We start from the raw sequence: 17,500 nt of genomic DNA, 5'->3' as shown, positions 1-17,500 counted from the left end.
TCATCACCCTGGACATGGACATCGGCGAGCTGATGATGCTGAAATTCCACTGGGAGGGCCGTCCCGTGTGGACCAACGTGTGGAACCGCATGCAGACCTTCAACCCGTGGGGCAAGGACGCCAAGGGGCCGCGGCTCACCGTCGGCAAGATCCGCGTCAAGGCCGGGGAGACGCAGGAGAAGTAAGTGTTCAATACCGAATGTCAACACATATATATATATGTTTGATATTATATATATATATATATATCAAACATGTTTCTAGCAGAAGGAGAAAACGGAATTAGCCAGACGAGGAGGCCCGCAGAGCGAGTCATGGAGTGTTTGATTGGTCGTGATCCGGTGAAGGGTTAACCGCGGGGAGTTTCTGATTTCCCCAGACGCCAATATTACGCAATGGTGTTTCTACTAGGCTGGCCTGACTTTAACATGCATGACATGCTGGCTGCCTTAGTTATATAATCGGATCAAAGCAAAGAAATGCAGATGAAATAGTTTATCGCTACGGGGACGGATTTCTAGGACACGCGCTTACAGCAGTTGCCCTAAGCAGTTTCACCTCCTCGAGGGTCACGTCACGGTCCTGCAACAGTGGCCCCGTTTCAGAGACCTATCCGTGATAACGAGCGGAGAGATAACGGGCCCACGGCACGGGGCTATGTGTGTGAGAGTTGCGTGCTGCACCGTGCTTGTAAACGCAGCCATGCAAGAACACATCTCTAGGAGTCTCCGATATTACCCTCTCATGAAATCAGCCCTTACTTATTGCATGATCGTGGAGTAAGTAAATAAACACACGAAGCATCAGAAAGTTAAAATGTAAACCAATTTCACTACACCTAAATAGCAATCTGGTAGGTCTGGATGGACATACATTCAGTGGAACGGTGTGCAAATCTGGTCATAAAAATATTTGTTCGTTTCCTATAAGATCTACAAACATAAACCATAGTAACACGTTTAGCGGGCTTCACATCACGTTCATTTTCGCCGATTGTCAACACCTAGGCAATTGTAGTCTTATTTATTAAGCGTTTACCCCCTCTAGTGGAGGCAGAGTAGTAATTTATCACTCCATAAATGGGTAGTATCTCGGGGACGGAAGATTTGGGTATTTGTAACGATCCAGTTATTCCTCAGATTTATGTAGGGGTGTCCTTTAAATGACACATTGGTGTGTTTGTTTAGATGTGGGCTAAATTAACTCCTCTCCTCTTCCACAGGACGTGGTTCTGCGCTCAAACGGAGGACGGGGTATACATCCAGCCCGCGCAGGAGAAAGTGTTTGTGCGCTGCCAGGTGGAGCGTGAGAGACAGAGGCGCACCAAAATACACAGCCGGTACAACACGGGAATGTGACATAATGTGCGTTCTTGTTCGCATCATCCTCTGGGACGTTTTTTTTTTTTTTACAAAAAGTGTCAATAGACACTAGAAATCGTGGAAACGTGTTCAACACTGAATACCTCTGATATTCGTGGGTATTTTCGTCTGAAATGTATAACCTTTATCTAAACCATGCTATGCTATAATATGCATATAATATATGCATAAAGCCCATTGTATTATAACATGTATTATTACTCTATATTACCCTTTATTTTACTATTGGTGAACATTAAACATAAAAGTTCTTATAAGTGTAACACAAGTAGTAAGAGTCCCTTCATCAGGTTCCGTCTTTAAGTTTTGAAAGTGATTTTAATACTTTCCAGAACCTGTGACATTTGGATGCTAAAACATCTGATGTAACTCTTTCCTTATTCACTATTCACCCTTACAGCCACTCACTCTGGAGTAGACTCTGCTCCGATCTGGCAGGGATCGATCGTGTGTGTGTGTGTGTGTGTGTGCGCGCAAGAGAGAAAGTGTGTGTCTCTTGGAGGACATTTGGCTGGGGTAACACAGGGGGCGGAACCTATCGATGGACTGAGATTGATGTAAAAAAAGGGGTGGAAGGCTATATGAATCTGCAGAGTGAGCGTGTGAGTGTGAGTGTGAGTGTGAGTGTGTGTGTGTGTGTGAAGGATAGGACGTGAGTCAACCACCAAACTGGATGTACGTATTTGCCAAATGAATGTCTGGGTTGAGAGGGACTTGGTTAACATCTGTGCTGACCACTGTGGATGGTGTAAGCAGAGACGCCTCTACTATAAAGATTCAAGATAACAGGAGGTGAACTATATGCTTAATACTGGGATGGGAGGGGGGACAAGAAGAGAGAAGGAGGGAAGGGGGGAAAGAGAGAGAGAGGGGCACACGCATGCACTCTCACACATGTACACGCACACACACACACTCACTCACTCGCGCACATTCATACGCACAGACACACAGACACACAGACACACAGACACACAGACACACAGACACACAGACACACACACACACACACACACACACACACACACACGGTGTCTGCTTCTCCAGGCCCTGCTGAAATAAATTACCATTGACAATACATTCAAGTTCTATTTTTATTAATGCATTTTCAAGTACTTCAAAAAATTACATATCTTTGCACCATACTTTTTGCAAATTTAGTAAAAACTTCCAAAGTGAGCGCAATGGAAGGAAAAAACAAAACAAAACAAGTGAAACAAAGAAAGTGGATACTGTATAAAACACAGCGGCTTTTAAAATTCAGACAGTAGTATCAGACTTTCACCTTCCCCTCTTTTCAAAATGTTACGATGCATACACCCCCCCCCCCCCCCCTCCCCCATTCACAAATGTTACCTATGCATTCGTCACTCCTCTCAGTGCAGAGTCTCCGAGCAGAAACACCTTAAAGAAAGAACCGGAAGATCCCCAGTCCCCCCCCACCCCCACCCCCCATTACCACAGAAGAAGAGATAAACGAAAAAAGAAAAGCAACCCAACTGAAGCGGATGGATCAGCGTACAGCTGCAACAGCTATATGAGCGCTTTGATTAAGGAAACGACGTAAATAAGTCTGTCAGTCGTCCCACGGGCCTCACAGATGGCCCGCAGCAGGGACGACAGGACGAGGGGAACAGGACAGGGAGAAGCTAGGGAGGCCAGACTGGAGAGTGGTGAGTCTCACGTTAGCTCCGTGCAGAGGTCAGAGGTCATGTGTGACTGGGGGAGTCCCCACCATGGCTACCAGAGAGAGGTCTGTCCATGTCACAGGTGCCATCCAAAAAATCAACAAAAGATGACCACAGAAAACAGAGAGCATTTTGCTATCCTCCAGGTCAAAGGTCAGAGGTGCTCTCAAGGAGTTTAAGCCACTGCCAGCCTCCCTCAGGTCGCCATGCTGACCTTCAGAGACCGATGGAAAGGGATGACAAAAACAAACCCTGACCCTGAAGTTGAGCCACTACTACAATCTGTTACCCACAATCCTCTGAGGTGCGGATCCTCTGGGCTAATGGATGTCGGTTGGGCTTTGAGGGAAACGGCATCCTGTGATCATGCCTAGCCAATCGGAGTGGCCAGAGGAGGGAGATCAATACAATTGGCCTTTCAAAATGGAAGGAAGAATCAATCAATCAATCAACCAATCACTCAATCAATCACTCAATCGATAAATACATTAGCAAAGCCTGGCCTGGGAGCTGTGATCTGCTGCAACTTGCCATGCAAAGCCCCAAACCCTATAAACTAGTGCTGTTGCCAAAGCTTGACATAAGGTAGAGGAGGCCACACAAGGACATACGCCGTCAAAGGGAGGATTTCAGTGATGGAGCTGTGTTCACATTCTTACTGGGCATTCGGTGAAAAAAAACAACATGACGTTCCGTGAGCGAGGAAGCTGTCTAGAGTGAGGAAGCAGTTCTGAGTGCTGGATGGAAATGGAAAAAGGTCAGCGTTGAGTTGCCAACGTGAGTGATGTGAAGCTTAGACAGGAGGCGTCATCGAACGACACACACAAACACACACACACACACACACACACACACACACAGAACATGACTAAATGTGAAGGTCTGACTGGAGGTTTCATCTAACACGCACGCACGCACACACACACACTTAACGAACACTCAAACTCGCACATGAAAAACTGATGCCAGCGTCAGGGCAGCTGTCAATATTACTCTATATGGAAGAACAATGGAGTGAACATTTCTCTCTCTCTCTCTCTCTCTATTACTTTCTCTCTTCCTCCCTCCTTTCCTGTCTCTGTAATCCCCTATCCTGCAAGTCTTCTGCTATTCCGTGGTTCATTTGATTGACATGCCTTGATGAGTCAGCGCTAAAAACATAAGGAATCAAAGAGCAATAATAACATCTGTACAACAGTAATCATAATAGTGATGATGATGAGGATGATTCAAGAGAAGAGAAATCATAATCAGACCAAATGCTATGCATCTACAATCAGCGATACACAATGAACCCTACTGGGCATGTGCAACTCTTAAGGCTCCGCCCCTCTGTCTTCCTGACCACTCCCACTTCCTATTTTCTCGCTGTGCACATTGGAAGGCTTTTACTCAGAATTATTTTACACAGAAACAGTCTCTTTACCACCCCTCTCTCTATCTCCCCCCCCCCACACACACACACACTCGCGCTCTCTCTCTCTCTCACACACACACACACACACACACACACACATACATACACACACACTCCCTTGTCTGTGGATGTCTGAAAGCAGTGATGTGATGAGCCTGCTGGTCAGATGTGAGTGCCTGTCTTCTGCCTGTGGGCTGGTACTTATCCTCTCCTCCTTTCCTCTCACCCCTCTCTCCTCTCTTTTCCTCTCCCTCACCTCTCTCTACATCAATCACTCGTTTCTTTATTAGTCTTTTATAATCCTGAGAGTAAAAACAGTACATAAATCTTTATGAAACAGCAGAAGAAATGAAACAGACTGAAAAGAAGTCGAACCAAAAACAGAAACAGAAAGTCTACATAGCTATATCTGTACAATTGCACGCAGAAAAAACGAACAGCCCATGTAAGCGAAAGGGATAGAAGCCTGCGGTTTGTGTGTAAGTTTGATTCTCTGTTCTTTAAAATTACTCCATCTCTTAAATTACATTGGCAAAAAAATTATTATCAAGTCCCGCCCAATCTGAGCTCTGTGTCAAGCCACGTCTCTTGGTCGTGATTGGCTGATGGTGGTCCCATGTGACCTGCGTTGCTTTTTTCCCCCCACACACACTGAGGGATAACAGAAAAGGAATCCGGGAAAAAAAAGAGAGGCGGAAGAAAAGATGAAGAAAAAGAAAAGAAAGAATAAAACCTCTCGTTTGTCTTCTGCAGCAGAAAGGAAAAGCTGTAATCCGGTAATATGGGATAAAAAGCGAGTGATGAATGGAGAGCAGTGGTGAAGAGAGACAAAACCGGGAAGAGCGGAGGTCAGAAAACAAACGAGTGCTCCTCCTCCTCACTCCTCCTCTTCATGCAGGTCTTTCTTGTCGTCCTCTGCTCTCTGTCTGCAGTGCGTGCAACAGCAGTGCTGTGAGTCTCGCTCTAATCGCTCATCCACAGAGAGGTAAACAGAAGAACAGAAAGCAGAGCGGACCACAGTTTGGGTGGTTGGTTAAAGTGTGAGTGTGTGTGTGTGTCGACATAGCCACTTGTCTGTGTCTGTGTCTGTGTGTGTGTGTGTGTGTGTGTGTGTGTGTGTGTGTGTGTGTGTGTGTGTGTGTGTGTGTGTGTGTGTGTATGTTTGTCGTCCGGGCTGACTGCTAGCTCTTTGGAGTAGACTGTTGGCAGGGTAGGCACTAAGAGACCCAAGGCAAGAAGAGGGCGGGGGATCAGCGTCTCAGCTGCCCCATCTGGTAGCTCTCTCTGGGCTGGCGCTGGTGCCGCTGCGGCTGGGTCTGCGCCTGGGCAGGGGGGGGGCGCCGCCGCTTCAGCGTACCTGAGGAGAGGAAGGGGAGAGGGAGAGTGAGAGGGAGAGTGAGAGTGAGAGTGAGAGTGAGAGTGTGTGTGTGTGTGTGTGTGTGTGTGTGTGTGTGTGTGTGTGTGTGTGTGTGTGTGTGTGTGTGTGTGTGTGTGTGTGTATCTGTGTGCCTGGGCGTGGGAAACCACCGCTTCAGCTGAGGAGAGATCAGTGGTTTAGGTGGGGGTAGTTGTGTGTGTATGTGTGTGTGTGTGTGTGTGTACTCACCTGGCAGTGGTTTAGGTGGGGGTAGCTTGGGGTTGCTGCTTGGTGTGTGTACGCTGCATATCTTAATGAATCCAGCCATCAACATGATGAGAGCGATGCCCATCAACAACACCGCCCACCAGTGTGCCTGTGGGGAACACACACATTAACATTTATACACACGTACACGTACACGTGAGCGAGCGCACACACACACACACACACACACACACACACACACACACACACACACACACACACACACACACACACACACACACACACACACACAAAACCTGTGTGGGAAAGAAAACAAATGGGTATGCTCATGTTTGTGTGTGTGTGTGTGTTTGTGTGTGTGTGTGTGTGTGTGTGTGACACATACCACTATCCACTCTGCAATGTTCTCATAGAGCTCAGGGTTGAATATGGCCTTCTTGAGGCGGGCGAGGGGTCCGTCGGCGTCCACCAGGCGGCACTTCATGAAGACGTCACAGTAGCCCTTAAAGTCGTTACAGGGCGAGCCAGGCTGCAGCGTGATCACCTTATTACTGAAGTACGAACGCCACTTCTCTGAACCAGTACTACTGCACGTGTCCGGCTTATCTAAGGGGGGAGAAAGAGAGGCAGGTGTGTTTATTTTAGCGTGTTTGAGTGTGTGTGTGTGTGTGTGTGTGTGTGTGTGTGGCGTATGGCCATATATCCCACCATAATGCTGCTGGTGTCAGGCTTATCTACGGACAGACAGACAGGGTTTGAGTGTGTTAAAATGTGTGTGTGTGTGTGTGTGTGTGTGTGTGTGTGTGTGTGTGTTGTTGTTGTTGTTGTTGTGAAAGTAAGGCCTCCACTTTTCAGAGCCCGTACTGCTGAATGTGTCCGACTTATTTAAGGGAGGGAGAGTCAAGCCTGGATTTAGTATTTGAGTGTGTGCGTGCGTGCTTGCGTGCGTGCGTGCGTGCGTCCATACTTACTCTTATCCATGCAGCAGACATGACACAGCTCTGCCATCTCATCCTTGCCCTCCTTGCTGGCACACGTGCACACGTCCAACCCGTACTTAGAACAGATCGACCCTGAGCACACCTACAGACAGAGAGAGAGGGAAGAGAGGGAGAGGGAGGGATGGAGAGGGAGAGATGGGGGGGATGGAGAGGGAGAGAGAGAGAAGGAGGGAGAGAGAGAGGGATGGAGAGGGAGAGAGAGGGATGGAGAGTGTGAGAGAGAGATGGGGGCATGGAGGGAGAGAGAGATAAGGAGGGAGAGAGAGAAGGAGGGAGAGATGGATGAGACAGAGAAAAAAAGGGATGTGATTACAGTTTCAGTGTGTGTGTGTGTGTGTGTGTGTGTGTGTGTGTGTGTGTGTGTGTGTGTGTGTGTGTGTGTGTGTACGTGTGTGTGTGTGTACGTGTGTGTGTGTGTGTGTGTGTATGGGTACGTGTGTGTGTGTGTTCTCATACCCCGCTGAGGCAGACTTGTGTTTCGCTGTGGCAGATGGTGTAGTTCTCTTTGGGCTTAGACGAGGGGCATTGGGCAGTCATGCCGTTGCAGTTGCCCTGGAAGGCACACTCACTGTCGTTCCTGCACTTGGCACTTCCGCCCATAAAGCCGCACTGGGGGGTACAGCACGGACCCTGACTGGGACTGGGGGGGGACGGGGAGGTGAGGAGAGAAGAAAAGACAAAAAAGAGAAAGGAAAAGGTTAATATGAAGGCCTTGCAACCTGAAAGTGGTTCCACTCTCATGGTAAGACTGTCATGGCTGAAAGTGGGCCTATCCCCAGCTCTCCCCCCTCTCATGGTAAGACGGCTGAAGTTTCATCCCCACCACCACCCTCTCTATCTGTCCTTTCTGTCACGGCTACGGTCTCCCTCCTTCTTTGCCCCTCCTTGTCTCTCCTGCCCCAGGGCTGGGCCCTCACAGGGGCCAGTGTGTTGCCCTCACCTGCAAAAGGCTCCAGGCCTGAGCTTGCACTTGTTGGCCTCTGGCTGGTTGGCGTCGAAGCAGCATTCATCCTTACACTGATCACTGTAGCCACAGTCACACTGCTCCCCAACCTCCACCATCCCATTACCACAGATAGGCTGGCCAGACTCTACAGAAAAGAGAGAGACAGAGGAATGAGCCTGAAATTCTCACACACACACTCACACAGAAATACACAGACACTAACACACACACATAAACAAATATAAACACACGCACGCAGGCATGCACTCACACACACACACACACACACACACACACACACACACACACACACACACACACACACACACACACACACACACACACACACACAGACAGACAGACAGACAGACAGACACTAACACACACGCACACACACAAACAAATATACACACATCCACTCCTCCCCAAATACACATACAGACACTCAGACACACACAGACGCACTCACACACAGACACACACACACACACACACACACACAAACACGTTACATACCCACGAAGCAGCTGCCCCTTTTCTTCTCGAGCACCGATGTGATGTTGCGGATGCTGCAGATGGAGAACTTGTTGTTGTTGAACTTGTCCCCAGACGTGGCGCGGGCGTACATGATGTAGTTGCCTCGCTCCTTCTTGTCCTGGGATTTGGCCTCTCCAGGGGTGCAGTCAATGCCAGAGTCATGCTACACGCACACACACAAACGCACACGCACACACACACACACACACACATACATGCGTATACCAACACATGATAAAAAAGATTTAACCTGTTGAACGTAACAGGTACAGTTTTTGTAAATATATAAAGTTGCACTCTTAGTAAGGTCCTCAATATGAGTGAATGAATGTATGTCTGGACATGTGTGAGTGCGTGAGTATGTATGCTGTTGTGTATGTGTTTATATTTCTGTATATTCATGTGTGTGTTTGTGTCTGTGTTACATGACGCTCACCGGTGATCCGAAGTTGTGTCCGACCTCGTGTGCGAAGGTGATGTGTGAGACTTTAGGGGGGACGTGGGAAGCGTAGTTCTGCACGGTGATGATGCCTGTGTTCAGAGATTTCCTCTTCCCGTCAGAGTAAAGCTTACTCCTCTCACAGATACCACCAGAGCTGCCTACAAAAGATTCACACACACACATGATTACAGATGTACACACACACACACACACACATATATATATAGCTTACTCTTCTCACAGATTCCACCGTAATTACGAATATAATACTAATATAGTCCATAATTACTTATATGAACTCCTATAAACACACTCACACACATGATTACAAGTGTACACACACTTACACACACAGCTGACTGGCCCAAAAATACACACACACGGAAAACTACTAGGTTAAATACACGTGTGTGTACAGCATGCTACTCGTTCAGATCTGCTGCCAACAGGAAGAGGAATGTGTGTGTATGTCTGTATATGTGTGTAAGTGTGAGTGTGTGTGTGTATGTCTGTATATGTGTGTATGTGTGTGTGTGTGTGTGTGTGTGTGTGTGTGTGTGTGTGTGTGTGTGTGTGTGTGTGTGTGACAGAGAGAGCGTATATTGTGTCTATTTGATGAGTAAGATGGAGTGTGTAATCTTTTCCTAATCGGTATGAGTAATCTCGGGCATACTGCCCATAAGCTACTCAATATGTGTGTGTGATTTTGTTAAGTGGTGCGTGTGTGTGTGTGTGTGTGTGTGTGTGTGTGTGTGTGTATGTATGTGTTGTAAGACACTTCCTGTAGTTGACACACAGTAACAGAATTGAACTTCTTTGTTCCAGTATTTAGTCTGCAAAAAGGCTTCCAGGCAGCCAACCAGCATTACCATAATGTGTGTGTGTGTGCGTGTGTGCGCGAGAGTGTGATTGTGCATGAGCTAGTATAATAAAGTATAATTTTTCCAGTGGTATGTTTGATGTGCACATCTGTGTTTATGACTGATATGCATATGTATGTGTGTGTTTGTGTGTGTCTGATGTGCATGTGTGTACGTGGTGTGTCTGGTGTGTGTGTGTGTGTGTGTGTGTGTGGAATGAGAGAGAGTGCTAAAGCTGTTCAATGGGAGATTTCCATTATGGTTCCAAACAGTCTGTTTGCACTAAAAACCATGCACAAGATCCCACTAATCTGCTTGTATTGATTGCCACCCACAGTGTGTGTATTTGTGAGAGTGTGCGTGCATGTGTGTATGTGTGTGTGTGTGTGTGTGTGAGAGTGTGTGTGTGAATGTGTGTGTGTGTGTATCTGCGTGCATGTGTGTGTGTGTGTTAAGCTCTTAATTAAGCTCTGTTGATTCCCATGACAGACACAAGCATTTCAAAATTAAATTAAGTGGCCTGCATATCTGTGTATGACTGTGCGTAACTGTGTGTGTGTGTGTGTGTGTGTGTGTGGCATACAGTGTTGAGGGTTCAGTTCTTGTTTTCCAGACTGACTGATGAATATTAAAACATTCAATATTTTTTCGCAAAACGCTGCTGATGTGAAGCAAGATCACCAGGCAGACTATAGCAACACACACACACACACACACACACACACACACACACACACACACACACACACTGTCAGAAATTACACACAAAAGCTATACACACACATGCACTCTCATTCTCTCATCTACACATGTTCCAGCCCCCTTTGTCTCAAGGGTCTGTCAGATAACACCTCAGCTTGGTGCAATTGTGTGTGTGTGTGTGTGTGTGTGTGTGTGTGTGTGTGTGTCAGTATCTCTCTTTGTCTGACTCTCTTCAGAGACTCTCAGATAACTCAAGCATGAATGATTTACACCCTCACCTACTTGAAAAAGGCACGTCACGCAAACCCATCGAGTAGTGTGTGTGTGAGTGTGTGTGTGTGTGTGTGTGAGAGAGAGAGTGTGTGTGTACATGTCTATGTGTGCGTGCGTGTTTGTGTGTGTGTTACAGGGACTGGATGTTTTATTTGAAGCTGGTGGGGTGTGAACAAAGTTCTCAGGTGGGATTCTAGGATTCTACTCTAGCTTCTAACCGCCCTAAAACACACACACACACACACACACACACACACACACACACACACACACACACACACACACACACACACACTCCCCTGTCTTTTTCCGAGCTCTGCTCTATCTATCCGTCCTCCTCCCCAATCCCCCTTTCCCCCTCTTCTTCATCTTCACTCTCTCTCCTCCACTTTTCCACTTCCTCTCGGCCTATTTTTCCCTCCCTCCCTCCCTCCCTCCATCCATCTCTCTGAGCGGATAAGTAAGCACCACTCCCAATTCCCTCTCAAACTGAAAGCCGCTTATTTGATGTTAATTAACCGAATTGGCGTCAAGTCGGTAACGGGAGGCAACGTTGTTAATACGACGAAGTCAGTCCTGGTGAACCAGTAACAATAACGACAATTGAGCCATAAGATTCCCGTCGAGAAGGTAAAGGGTAATCCCTTGCCCCAGTGATGTCCATTATTTCTCTCAGGGCTGTTTAATGTCTATGTTAAGCCATTTAACATTATCCACTAGTGGTAGTGATCACTCTGAACGCAGGACTTTTACTGGTGAGCTGATTTTGATCAAATCAAACTATGCAGCAAACAATGTTTCCTGGTTGCCTTGTTGCTATGCTAACTAGCTAGCTAGGGAAACTTTTAAATAACCTTAAACTGTTTAAATGGCAGAGTTCCATTTGCATGACATGATAGCTAGTTATCTAGCTGATGGTAGAGTCTCCTCAATCTAACTGATACAATTAAGGAAATGGTAGAAATCCTCAGGGTGCCTGTGCCTCTTCGCCACATCCGTTTAACTTGGCAGCTAATTTAAATGAACATACCCTAGCAACTACCAACTGTTAAAATGGCTTCCTAACACAGAGTTAGTCATCCAGGATAACCAAGTTAACTGGCATGAGGCAAGAGGCTAAACACACACACACACACACACTCCCCCTCTTCCTTCCTTTCTCCTTCTTTCCACTTCCCTCTATCTCTCTCTCTCTCTATCCTCTACCTTCTCTAATCCCTCTATCTTTCTTTCCCTCTTTCTCTCTCTCTCCCTCTCTACCCTTTCCTCCCTCCATCTCTCAGTCAGAGAGCACCATAGGTGCACAGAAATGATCTCACAGGACGTGCTGACGAAGCATCCAGGAATCAGAACTGAATTTCAAATCTGAGTAGTTTTGGCTCTGTGTGTGTGTGTGTGTGTGTGTGTGTGTGTGTGTGTGTGTGTGTGTGTGTGTGTGTGAGAGAGAGAGAGAGCGAGAGAGAGAATGGATCTAAGTCAATGTATCAGCTACTGTAGCTCATATTGGTCATGAAATGGAGAGTCTACAGAGGACAGACAGGCTGAGATATGCTGTGCTTCAATGTGTGTGTGTGTGTGTGTGTGTGTGTGTGTGTGTGTGTGTGTGTGTGTTTACAGACAGTAGAAAGACAGCGACATCACTCAAGGACTCTGCTGTGCTCTCTGCTGTTCCTCAAATTCACACACAGAGAGATCTAATTAAAGATTAACCAGCTCCATCGTTATACACACACACAGGAGCACACACACACACACACACACACACGAGCTCACACACACGCGCACACACACACACAGTCATGTCAATGCCAGTTCCCCTTTCCCTGGGTGTGGTCTGTGGCCTCACCTTAGATCGCACTTAGTGATTTCATTTAAGATAGTTTGTAGATGTGCGTGTGCGTGTGTGTTTGTGTGAATGTGTTTCGTGTGTGTTTGTGTGTTTGTGTGAATCTGTTTTGTGTGTGTATGTGTGTGTGCGTGTGTGTGTGTTTATTTACCTGATGGAGCACCGACCCAGGCCAGTCCTAGCACCCCGTCGTCAAAGTCCCTGTCAGTGAAGACGTAGGCCAGGCAGTAATCGTCATGGTTCTGCTCAGAGTTGAGTTCCAGGAACTTCTCCACACCAATGTTGGGGAACCGGAACGGGTTGGACCGGTCCCGCTCATCTGTAGTGGTGTTGATCTGAGACACACACACACGTGTTACAAATCGCCTTTGCTTGATAACAAGTTTGTACTTCAGCGGATGCATCAACACACACACACACACACACACACACACACACACGCACACACACACACACACACATCCCTTGAGTGCCCAATCTGCTTGATGCTCTGGAGACACTGATTGCTATCGGAGGAGCCGAGGAGATGAATGGGGCTGCAGGGAAGAGATCATTTCAATTACAGAAGAGGAGGAGAGGAGAGGGGAGGAGAGGAGAAGAGAGGTGAGGAGAAAAGAAGAGAAATTAGATGAGACGAGAGGAGTAGAGAGGTGAGGAGAAGGGAGAAAGAGGAGAGGAGAGATGAGGAGAAAGAGAAAGAAAGAGAAGAGAGGAGAGGAGAGATGAGAAGAAAGAGGAGAGGAGAGGAGAAGAGTGGAAAGGAGAGAAGAAAAGCTTGTACAAGTAATGAAGTTGTTAAAACACCATTTCCCAACACTCACCCTGATTCTCTTCACCATGAAGCTGATGTTTCGGATGCCCTGGAAGTCTGTACCCTGGTAGATGGAGTCAATAGCTTTGACATGGCTGGAGATCTGCAAACACACACAGAAAAGAGACTGAAGATTGCAAAAAGACAGATACACACACACATAGGCACCGGCTTGTGCTGAACTACAGAATGTGTGTATTATCTCTGGTACTGGGGGACATTGAGCAGTACTACAGCATGGGGGGCTATATAGTGCATTAGTATCCGTAGAGGCTATCTGAAATGTCTGTAGAACAGCTGGTTGCTCTGGATCAAGGATGGGCAACTGGCGGCACGCGTGCCGCACGCGGCCCGCCCCCTTATTCATTGCGGCCCGCACTTACATTTTCAAAAATCTTAAAAATGCTTCCCTCTGTTGACTGACTTTTACTTTGACATTATTCAAATGCTCGTCTCGTGGGATAGGGAACAGCTGTGACAGTTAGTACAGCTGTGACAGTTAGTTGAGCTGTAGACAGTTATCTAGTAACATAGTAACGCATATAGTAAGCCTCTATTTTACTCACACCCTCGAAAACGACTGTAAGTGTTTTGGCTGTCTTACACTGTGATAAATATGTTTAAGTGACCTAAGTTTAATTTCTATGAACTGTGCTAGTTTGTTGAAATGTAAAATTTAATTATTTGTCATTTACGTTACGTTCTAATATAGCGATATGACCGTTAGCACAACATTCATTCATAATTCCGTTAATGGCTAGCGTTAGCACTTGTTAGGCAGCTGTGCTTATGAATATGAACTTGTGAATATGAATTATTTCATACAAACTACGTTTTCTACGTCTTCCCATTATAATTCAATAATAAGTTAAATCGAGGAGACTTTAACATCAGCTAGATATCTAGCTATCATTTCATGCAAATTAAACTTTTCTATTTAAAATTTGTATCGTTTATCGCTAAGGTTATTAAAAGTTTCCTTAGCTAGCATAGCAACTATAACCATAGCAACCAGGAAACGCTGCGATTTTATGTCAGATCAGCAAGCCTAAATAGGTTTTACACATACGTGAAATACATTACCTTTTCTATGGATAGAAAGGACATATAATAAAAGTGTCTACAAATATTATAGTGGTGACAAACAATGAAAAAGCAAAAGGCATGCGCTCAACCCAGTTTGTGAGGGATTGCACAATCTGAGATGAGGCGCTCCTCGTTGCCTCACCTGGCGTGTCTCCTCTCTGTTTGAACATGCGCAAATTCAGCGATTTTGATTATAAAAATGCTTAAAATGACTGGAATCATACAGAAATTATGTTTATACCACAGATCACTAGAGAAATATTATCATTATTTGTTTTTTACTTTTCATGATGACCGGTGAGTCTGCCTCCCCTGACCACAAGTCCGTGAATTAATCTAATAGTAACTTGCTGTGTTTAGTTAAGATTCCTTCTAAGTATCTTCCTTTTTTGTGTATTACATTTTCACTCACAGTACACTATGCATTCAATATGCAGAGGGCCCGTGCCTTCTCCTTCAGCGAGGAAGAGAGATAGACCCATGGCTGCGAGCAGTGCTAAGAGAAAAATTGATGATGAGAATCGTGTCTTTCAGGCTAGATGGGAAGAAGAGTATCTATTCACGGAGTTTAAAGGCAAACCCATGTGTCTTGTTTGCTTAGAAACATTATCGGCAATGAAAGATTTTAACCTAAGCCGCCACTACAACACCTTGCATGTAGTCAAATTCAAAAAGTACACCGCAGCTGCTAGGGCTGCTGTCGTAGCTGACCTAAAAACAAAAGTACACAAACAACAGCAACTTTTTACCGGAGCCACAACCACACAGGAATCATCACTCAAGGCATCTTATGTTGTTACAATTGAGCTTGCCAAAGCAAAGAAGCCCTTGTCCGATGGCGAAATTGTGAAGAGGTGTGCAGTAGAAACGGCCAAAGCTTTTGGTGACAACAGCATGGTAAAAAACTTTGAAACGGTCTCCTTGTCCCATCGCACGGTGACTCGCAGAATTGCTGAAATACATGATCATGTCGAGGGGAAGCTAAAACAATTAATCCATGACTGCAAGTACTTCTCCTTGGCATTGGATGAGAGTACCGATGTAATGGATGTCAGCCAGCTGCTGATTTTTATAAGAACTATTGACAGTTCATTTGAAGTGCACGAAGAGTTGTTAAAATTGGTGTCTTTGCATGATACCACTAAGGGCACGGACATTTTCAACGCCGTTAATAGTGTTGCAAGTGCGTATGGTGGTTTTGACAAGTTGTCAGCTGTAGTTACGGATGGCGCACCCGCGATGCAGGGGAGACACACCGGTTTCGCAGGGCTACTCCAACAGAGTGGAGTTAACTGCCCTATACTGCACTGTATCATACATCAGGTGAGTCATTTCATTTTGTGATATTGTTTGACATTGCAGGACAAAAATAGGCTAATTTTAACCGTGAAATGTAATCTTCATGTATCTCTACAGGAGGCCCTCTGTGCCAAGGCACTGAACTTTAGCCACGTTATGGATTTGGTGACTAAAGTAACAAATATAATCCGAGGAGGGAACAGGTCCCTCAGTCACCGGAGGTTTATAGCCTTTTTGGATGAAGTGGACGCCATTTATGGGGATTTGCAAATGCACACCGAGATCAGATGGATGAGTCGAGGGAAGTGTCTGGAGCGTTTTTTTTGCGCTGCGCTCCGAAATTCCAGTGTTTTTGGAGGACAGTGTTCGTGGTGATACAAGTGCCTACTGCAGGAAACTCAAAGACACCGAGTTTCTTTGCGACATGGCCTTCCTTACAGACATTACCTCACATCTCAATCACCTGAACGCAAAGTTGCAGGGGAGAGACCAAACTGTGTGCGACCTGTACGCACACATGACCGCATTTCAGAGTAAATTAGACCTGTTCAAAAATGGATTTTCATCCCATTATCTGAATTTGGCACACTTTCCCGCTTGTGAGGAGATGCGAAAAAAATGTCCCGAGTGCGAGAAATCACTTTACAAATATAAGGCCGACATCGAGAAATTGCAGGAGCAGTTTAAGCGTCGTTTCCAAGACTTTCACGCGATGCAGCCGCGGATAGCGCTCTTCGCAGACCCCCTCGCTGTTGCTGTCAACGAGTAACCCTCAGAATTGCAGCTTGAACTCTGCGAGCTGCAGTCAGACCTGTTTTTTCAAGCAAGGCGCAATGAGAGGGGAATTTCATTTTGGAGACTGCTACCAGAGTCCCGTTTTCCACTCCTCAGAGATTTTGCTCTCTCAATGATTAGTATGTTTGGGAGCACATACATTTGTGAGAGCAGTTTTTCAACAATGAAGCACATAAAGTCAAAAGAGAGAAACAGGCTCACGGATGACACACTTTTTCAACTAATGCGGATTGGATGCACAAAGATTGACATTGATATTCAGTCTATTGTGCGCCAGCAGGCGAGGCCACAAGTGTCTCATTAAGAGATAACCAGGTCCTACTGACAGTTGTTGCACTTAATGTTGGTCTGCTGTATTGTGCCATCATTGAATGGTTATTTAATAAACATGTGTATACACGTATTTTGGTGTTATTTAAAATGGTAGCAATCTCATATCTGATTAGTGGAAGTGCGCGGTCCTATGCGGCCCTCTGGTAGCGATGAAGAAATATTGTGGCCCTCTCCATCATTAAAGTTGCCCATCCCTGCTCTGGATGTAGAGGTGACGGGTGTGAGTGAATGAGTGAGTGAGTGAGTGAGTGAGTGAGTGAGTGAGTCAGTGAGTCTCACCTGAGCGATGACTGCCTCTCTGGTGCCATAGTATTTGTAGAACAGGTGGTCGGTCTGGATGAAGAGCTGACAGGTGTTTTGTTCTTTAGATGCAGCGCGGCGTTTCCGCAGGATCACTGGGCCATCAGAGCGCTCGTCTTCATGCTGCCAAAGACACACACATCACATCAGAGGTGTGTGTGTGTGTGTGTGTGTGTTGGGGGAGGGGGTTACTCTAT

The 17,500-nt window shown here is 46.2% G+C and overlaps 2 protein-coding genes across 2 annotated transcripts in view; one reads left to right on the top strand and one right to left on the bottom strand.

Moving 5' to 3' along the window:
* lipca (lipase, hepatic a) overlaps positions 1 to 2,234 on the top strand; it is a 15,875-nt gene extending 13,641 nt beyond the window's left edge. Inside the window, exons 8-9 of the mRNA XM_012819362.3 lie at positions 1 to 181; positions 1,223 to 2,234. The exon at positions 1 to 181 is cut by the window's left edge and continues 38 nt beyond it. Coding sequence (XP_012674816.1) covers positions 1 to 181; positions 1,223 to 1,358 — 317 coding nt within the window. The 3' untranslated portion in view covers positions 1,359 to 2,234. The remainder of the gene's footprint in view (positions 182 to 1,222) is intronic.
* A 228-nt stretch (positions 2,235 to 2,462) lies between these two features.
* adam10a (ADAM metallopeptidase domain 10a) overlaps positions 2,463 to 17,500 on the bottom strand; it is a 75,359-nt gene continuing 60,321 nt past the window's right edge. The window contains exons 6-16 of the mRNA XM_031557874.1: positions 17,283 to 17,426; positions 13,501 to 13,593; positions 12,831 to 13,014; positions 8,993 to 9,156; positions 8,536 to 8,719; positions 8,014 to 8,164; positions 7,530 to 7,713; positions 7,044 to 7,155; positions 6,458 to 6,678; positions 6,094 to 6,220; positions 2,463 to 5,844 (exon numbers count right to left, since the gene is read on the bottom strand). Of these exons, the coding sequence (XP_031413734.1) occupies positions 5,738 to 5,844; positions 6,094 to 6,220; positions 6,458 to 6,678; positions 7,044 to 7,155; positions 7,530 to 7,713; positions 8,014 to 8,164; positions 8,536 to 8,719; positions 8,993 to 9,156; positions 12,831 to 13,014; positions 13,501 to 13,593; positions 17,283 to 17,426 (1,671 nt within the window). The 3' untranslated portion in view covers positions 2,463 to 5,737. The remainder of the gene's footprint in view (positions 5,845 to 6,093; positions 6,221 to 6,457; positions 6,679 to 7,043; positions 7,156 to 7,529; positions 7,714 to 8,013; positions 8,165 to 8,535; positions 8,720 to 8,992; positions 9,157 to 12,830; positions 13,015 to 13,500; positions 13,594 to 17,282; positions 17,427 to 17,500) is intronic.

This window comes from Clupea harengus, chromosome 20, assembly GCF_900700415.2.
Source record: "Clupea harengus chromosome 20, Ch_v2.0.2, whole genome shotgun sequence".
In the NCBI taxonomy this organism is placed as follows: Eukaryota; Metazoa; Chordata; class Actinopteri; order Clupeiformes; family Clupeidae; genus Clupea; species Clupea harengus.
Note: the sequence above shows the minus strand (reverse complement) of the source record. Positions and strands in the feature narration are given on the sequence as shown.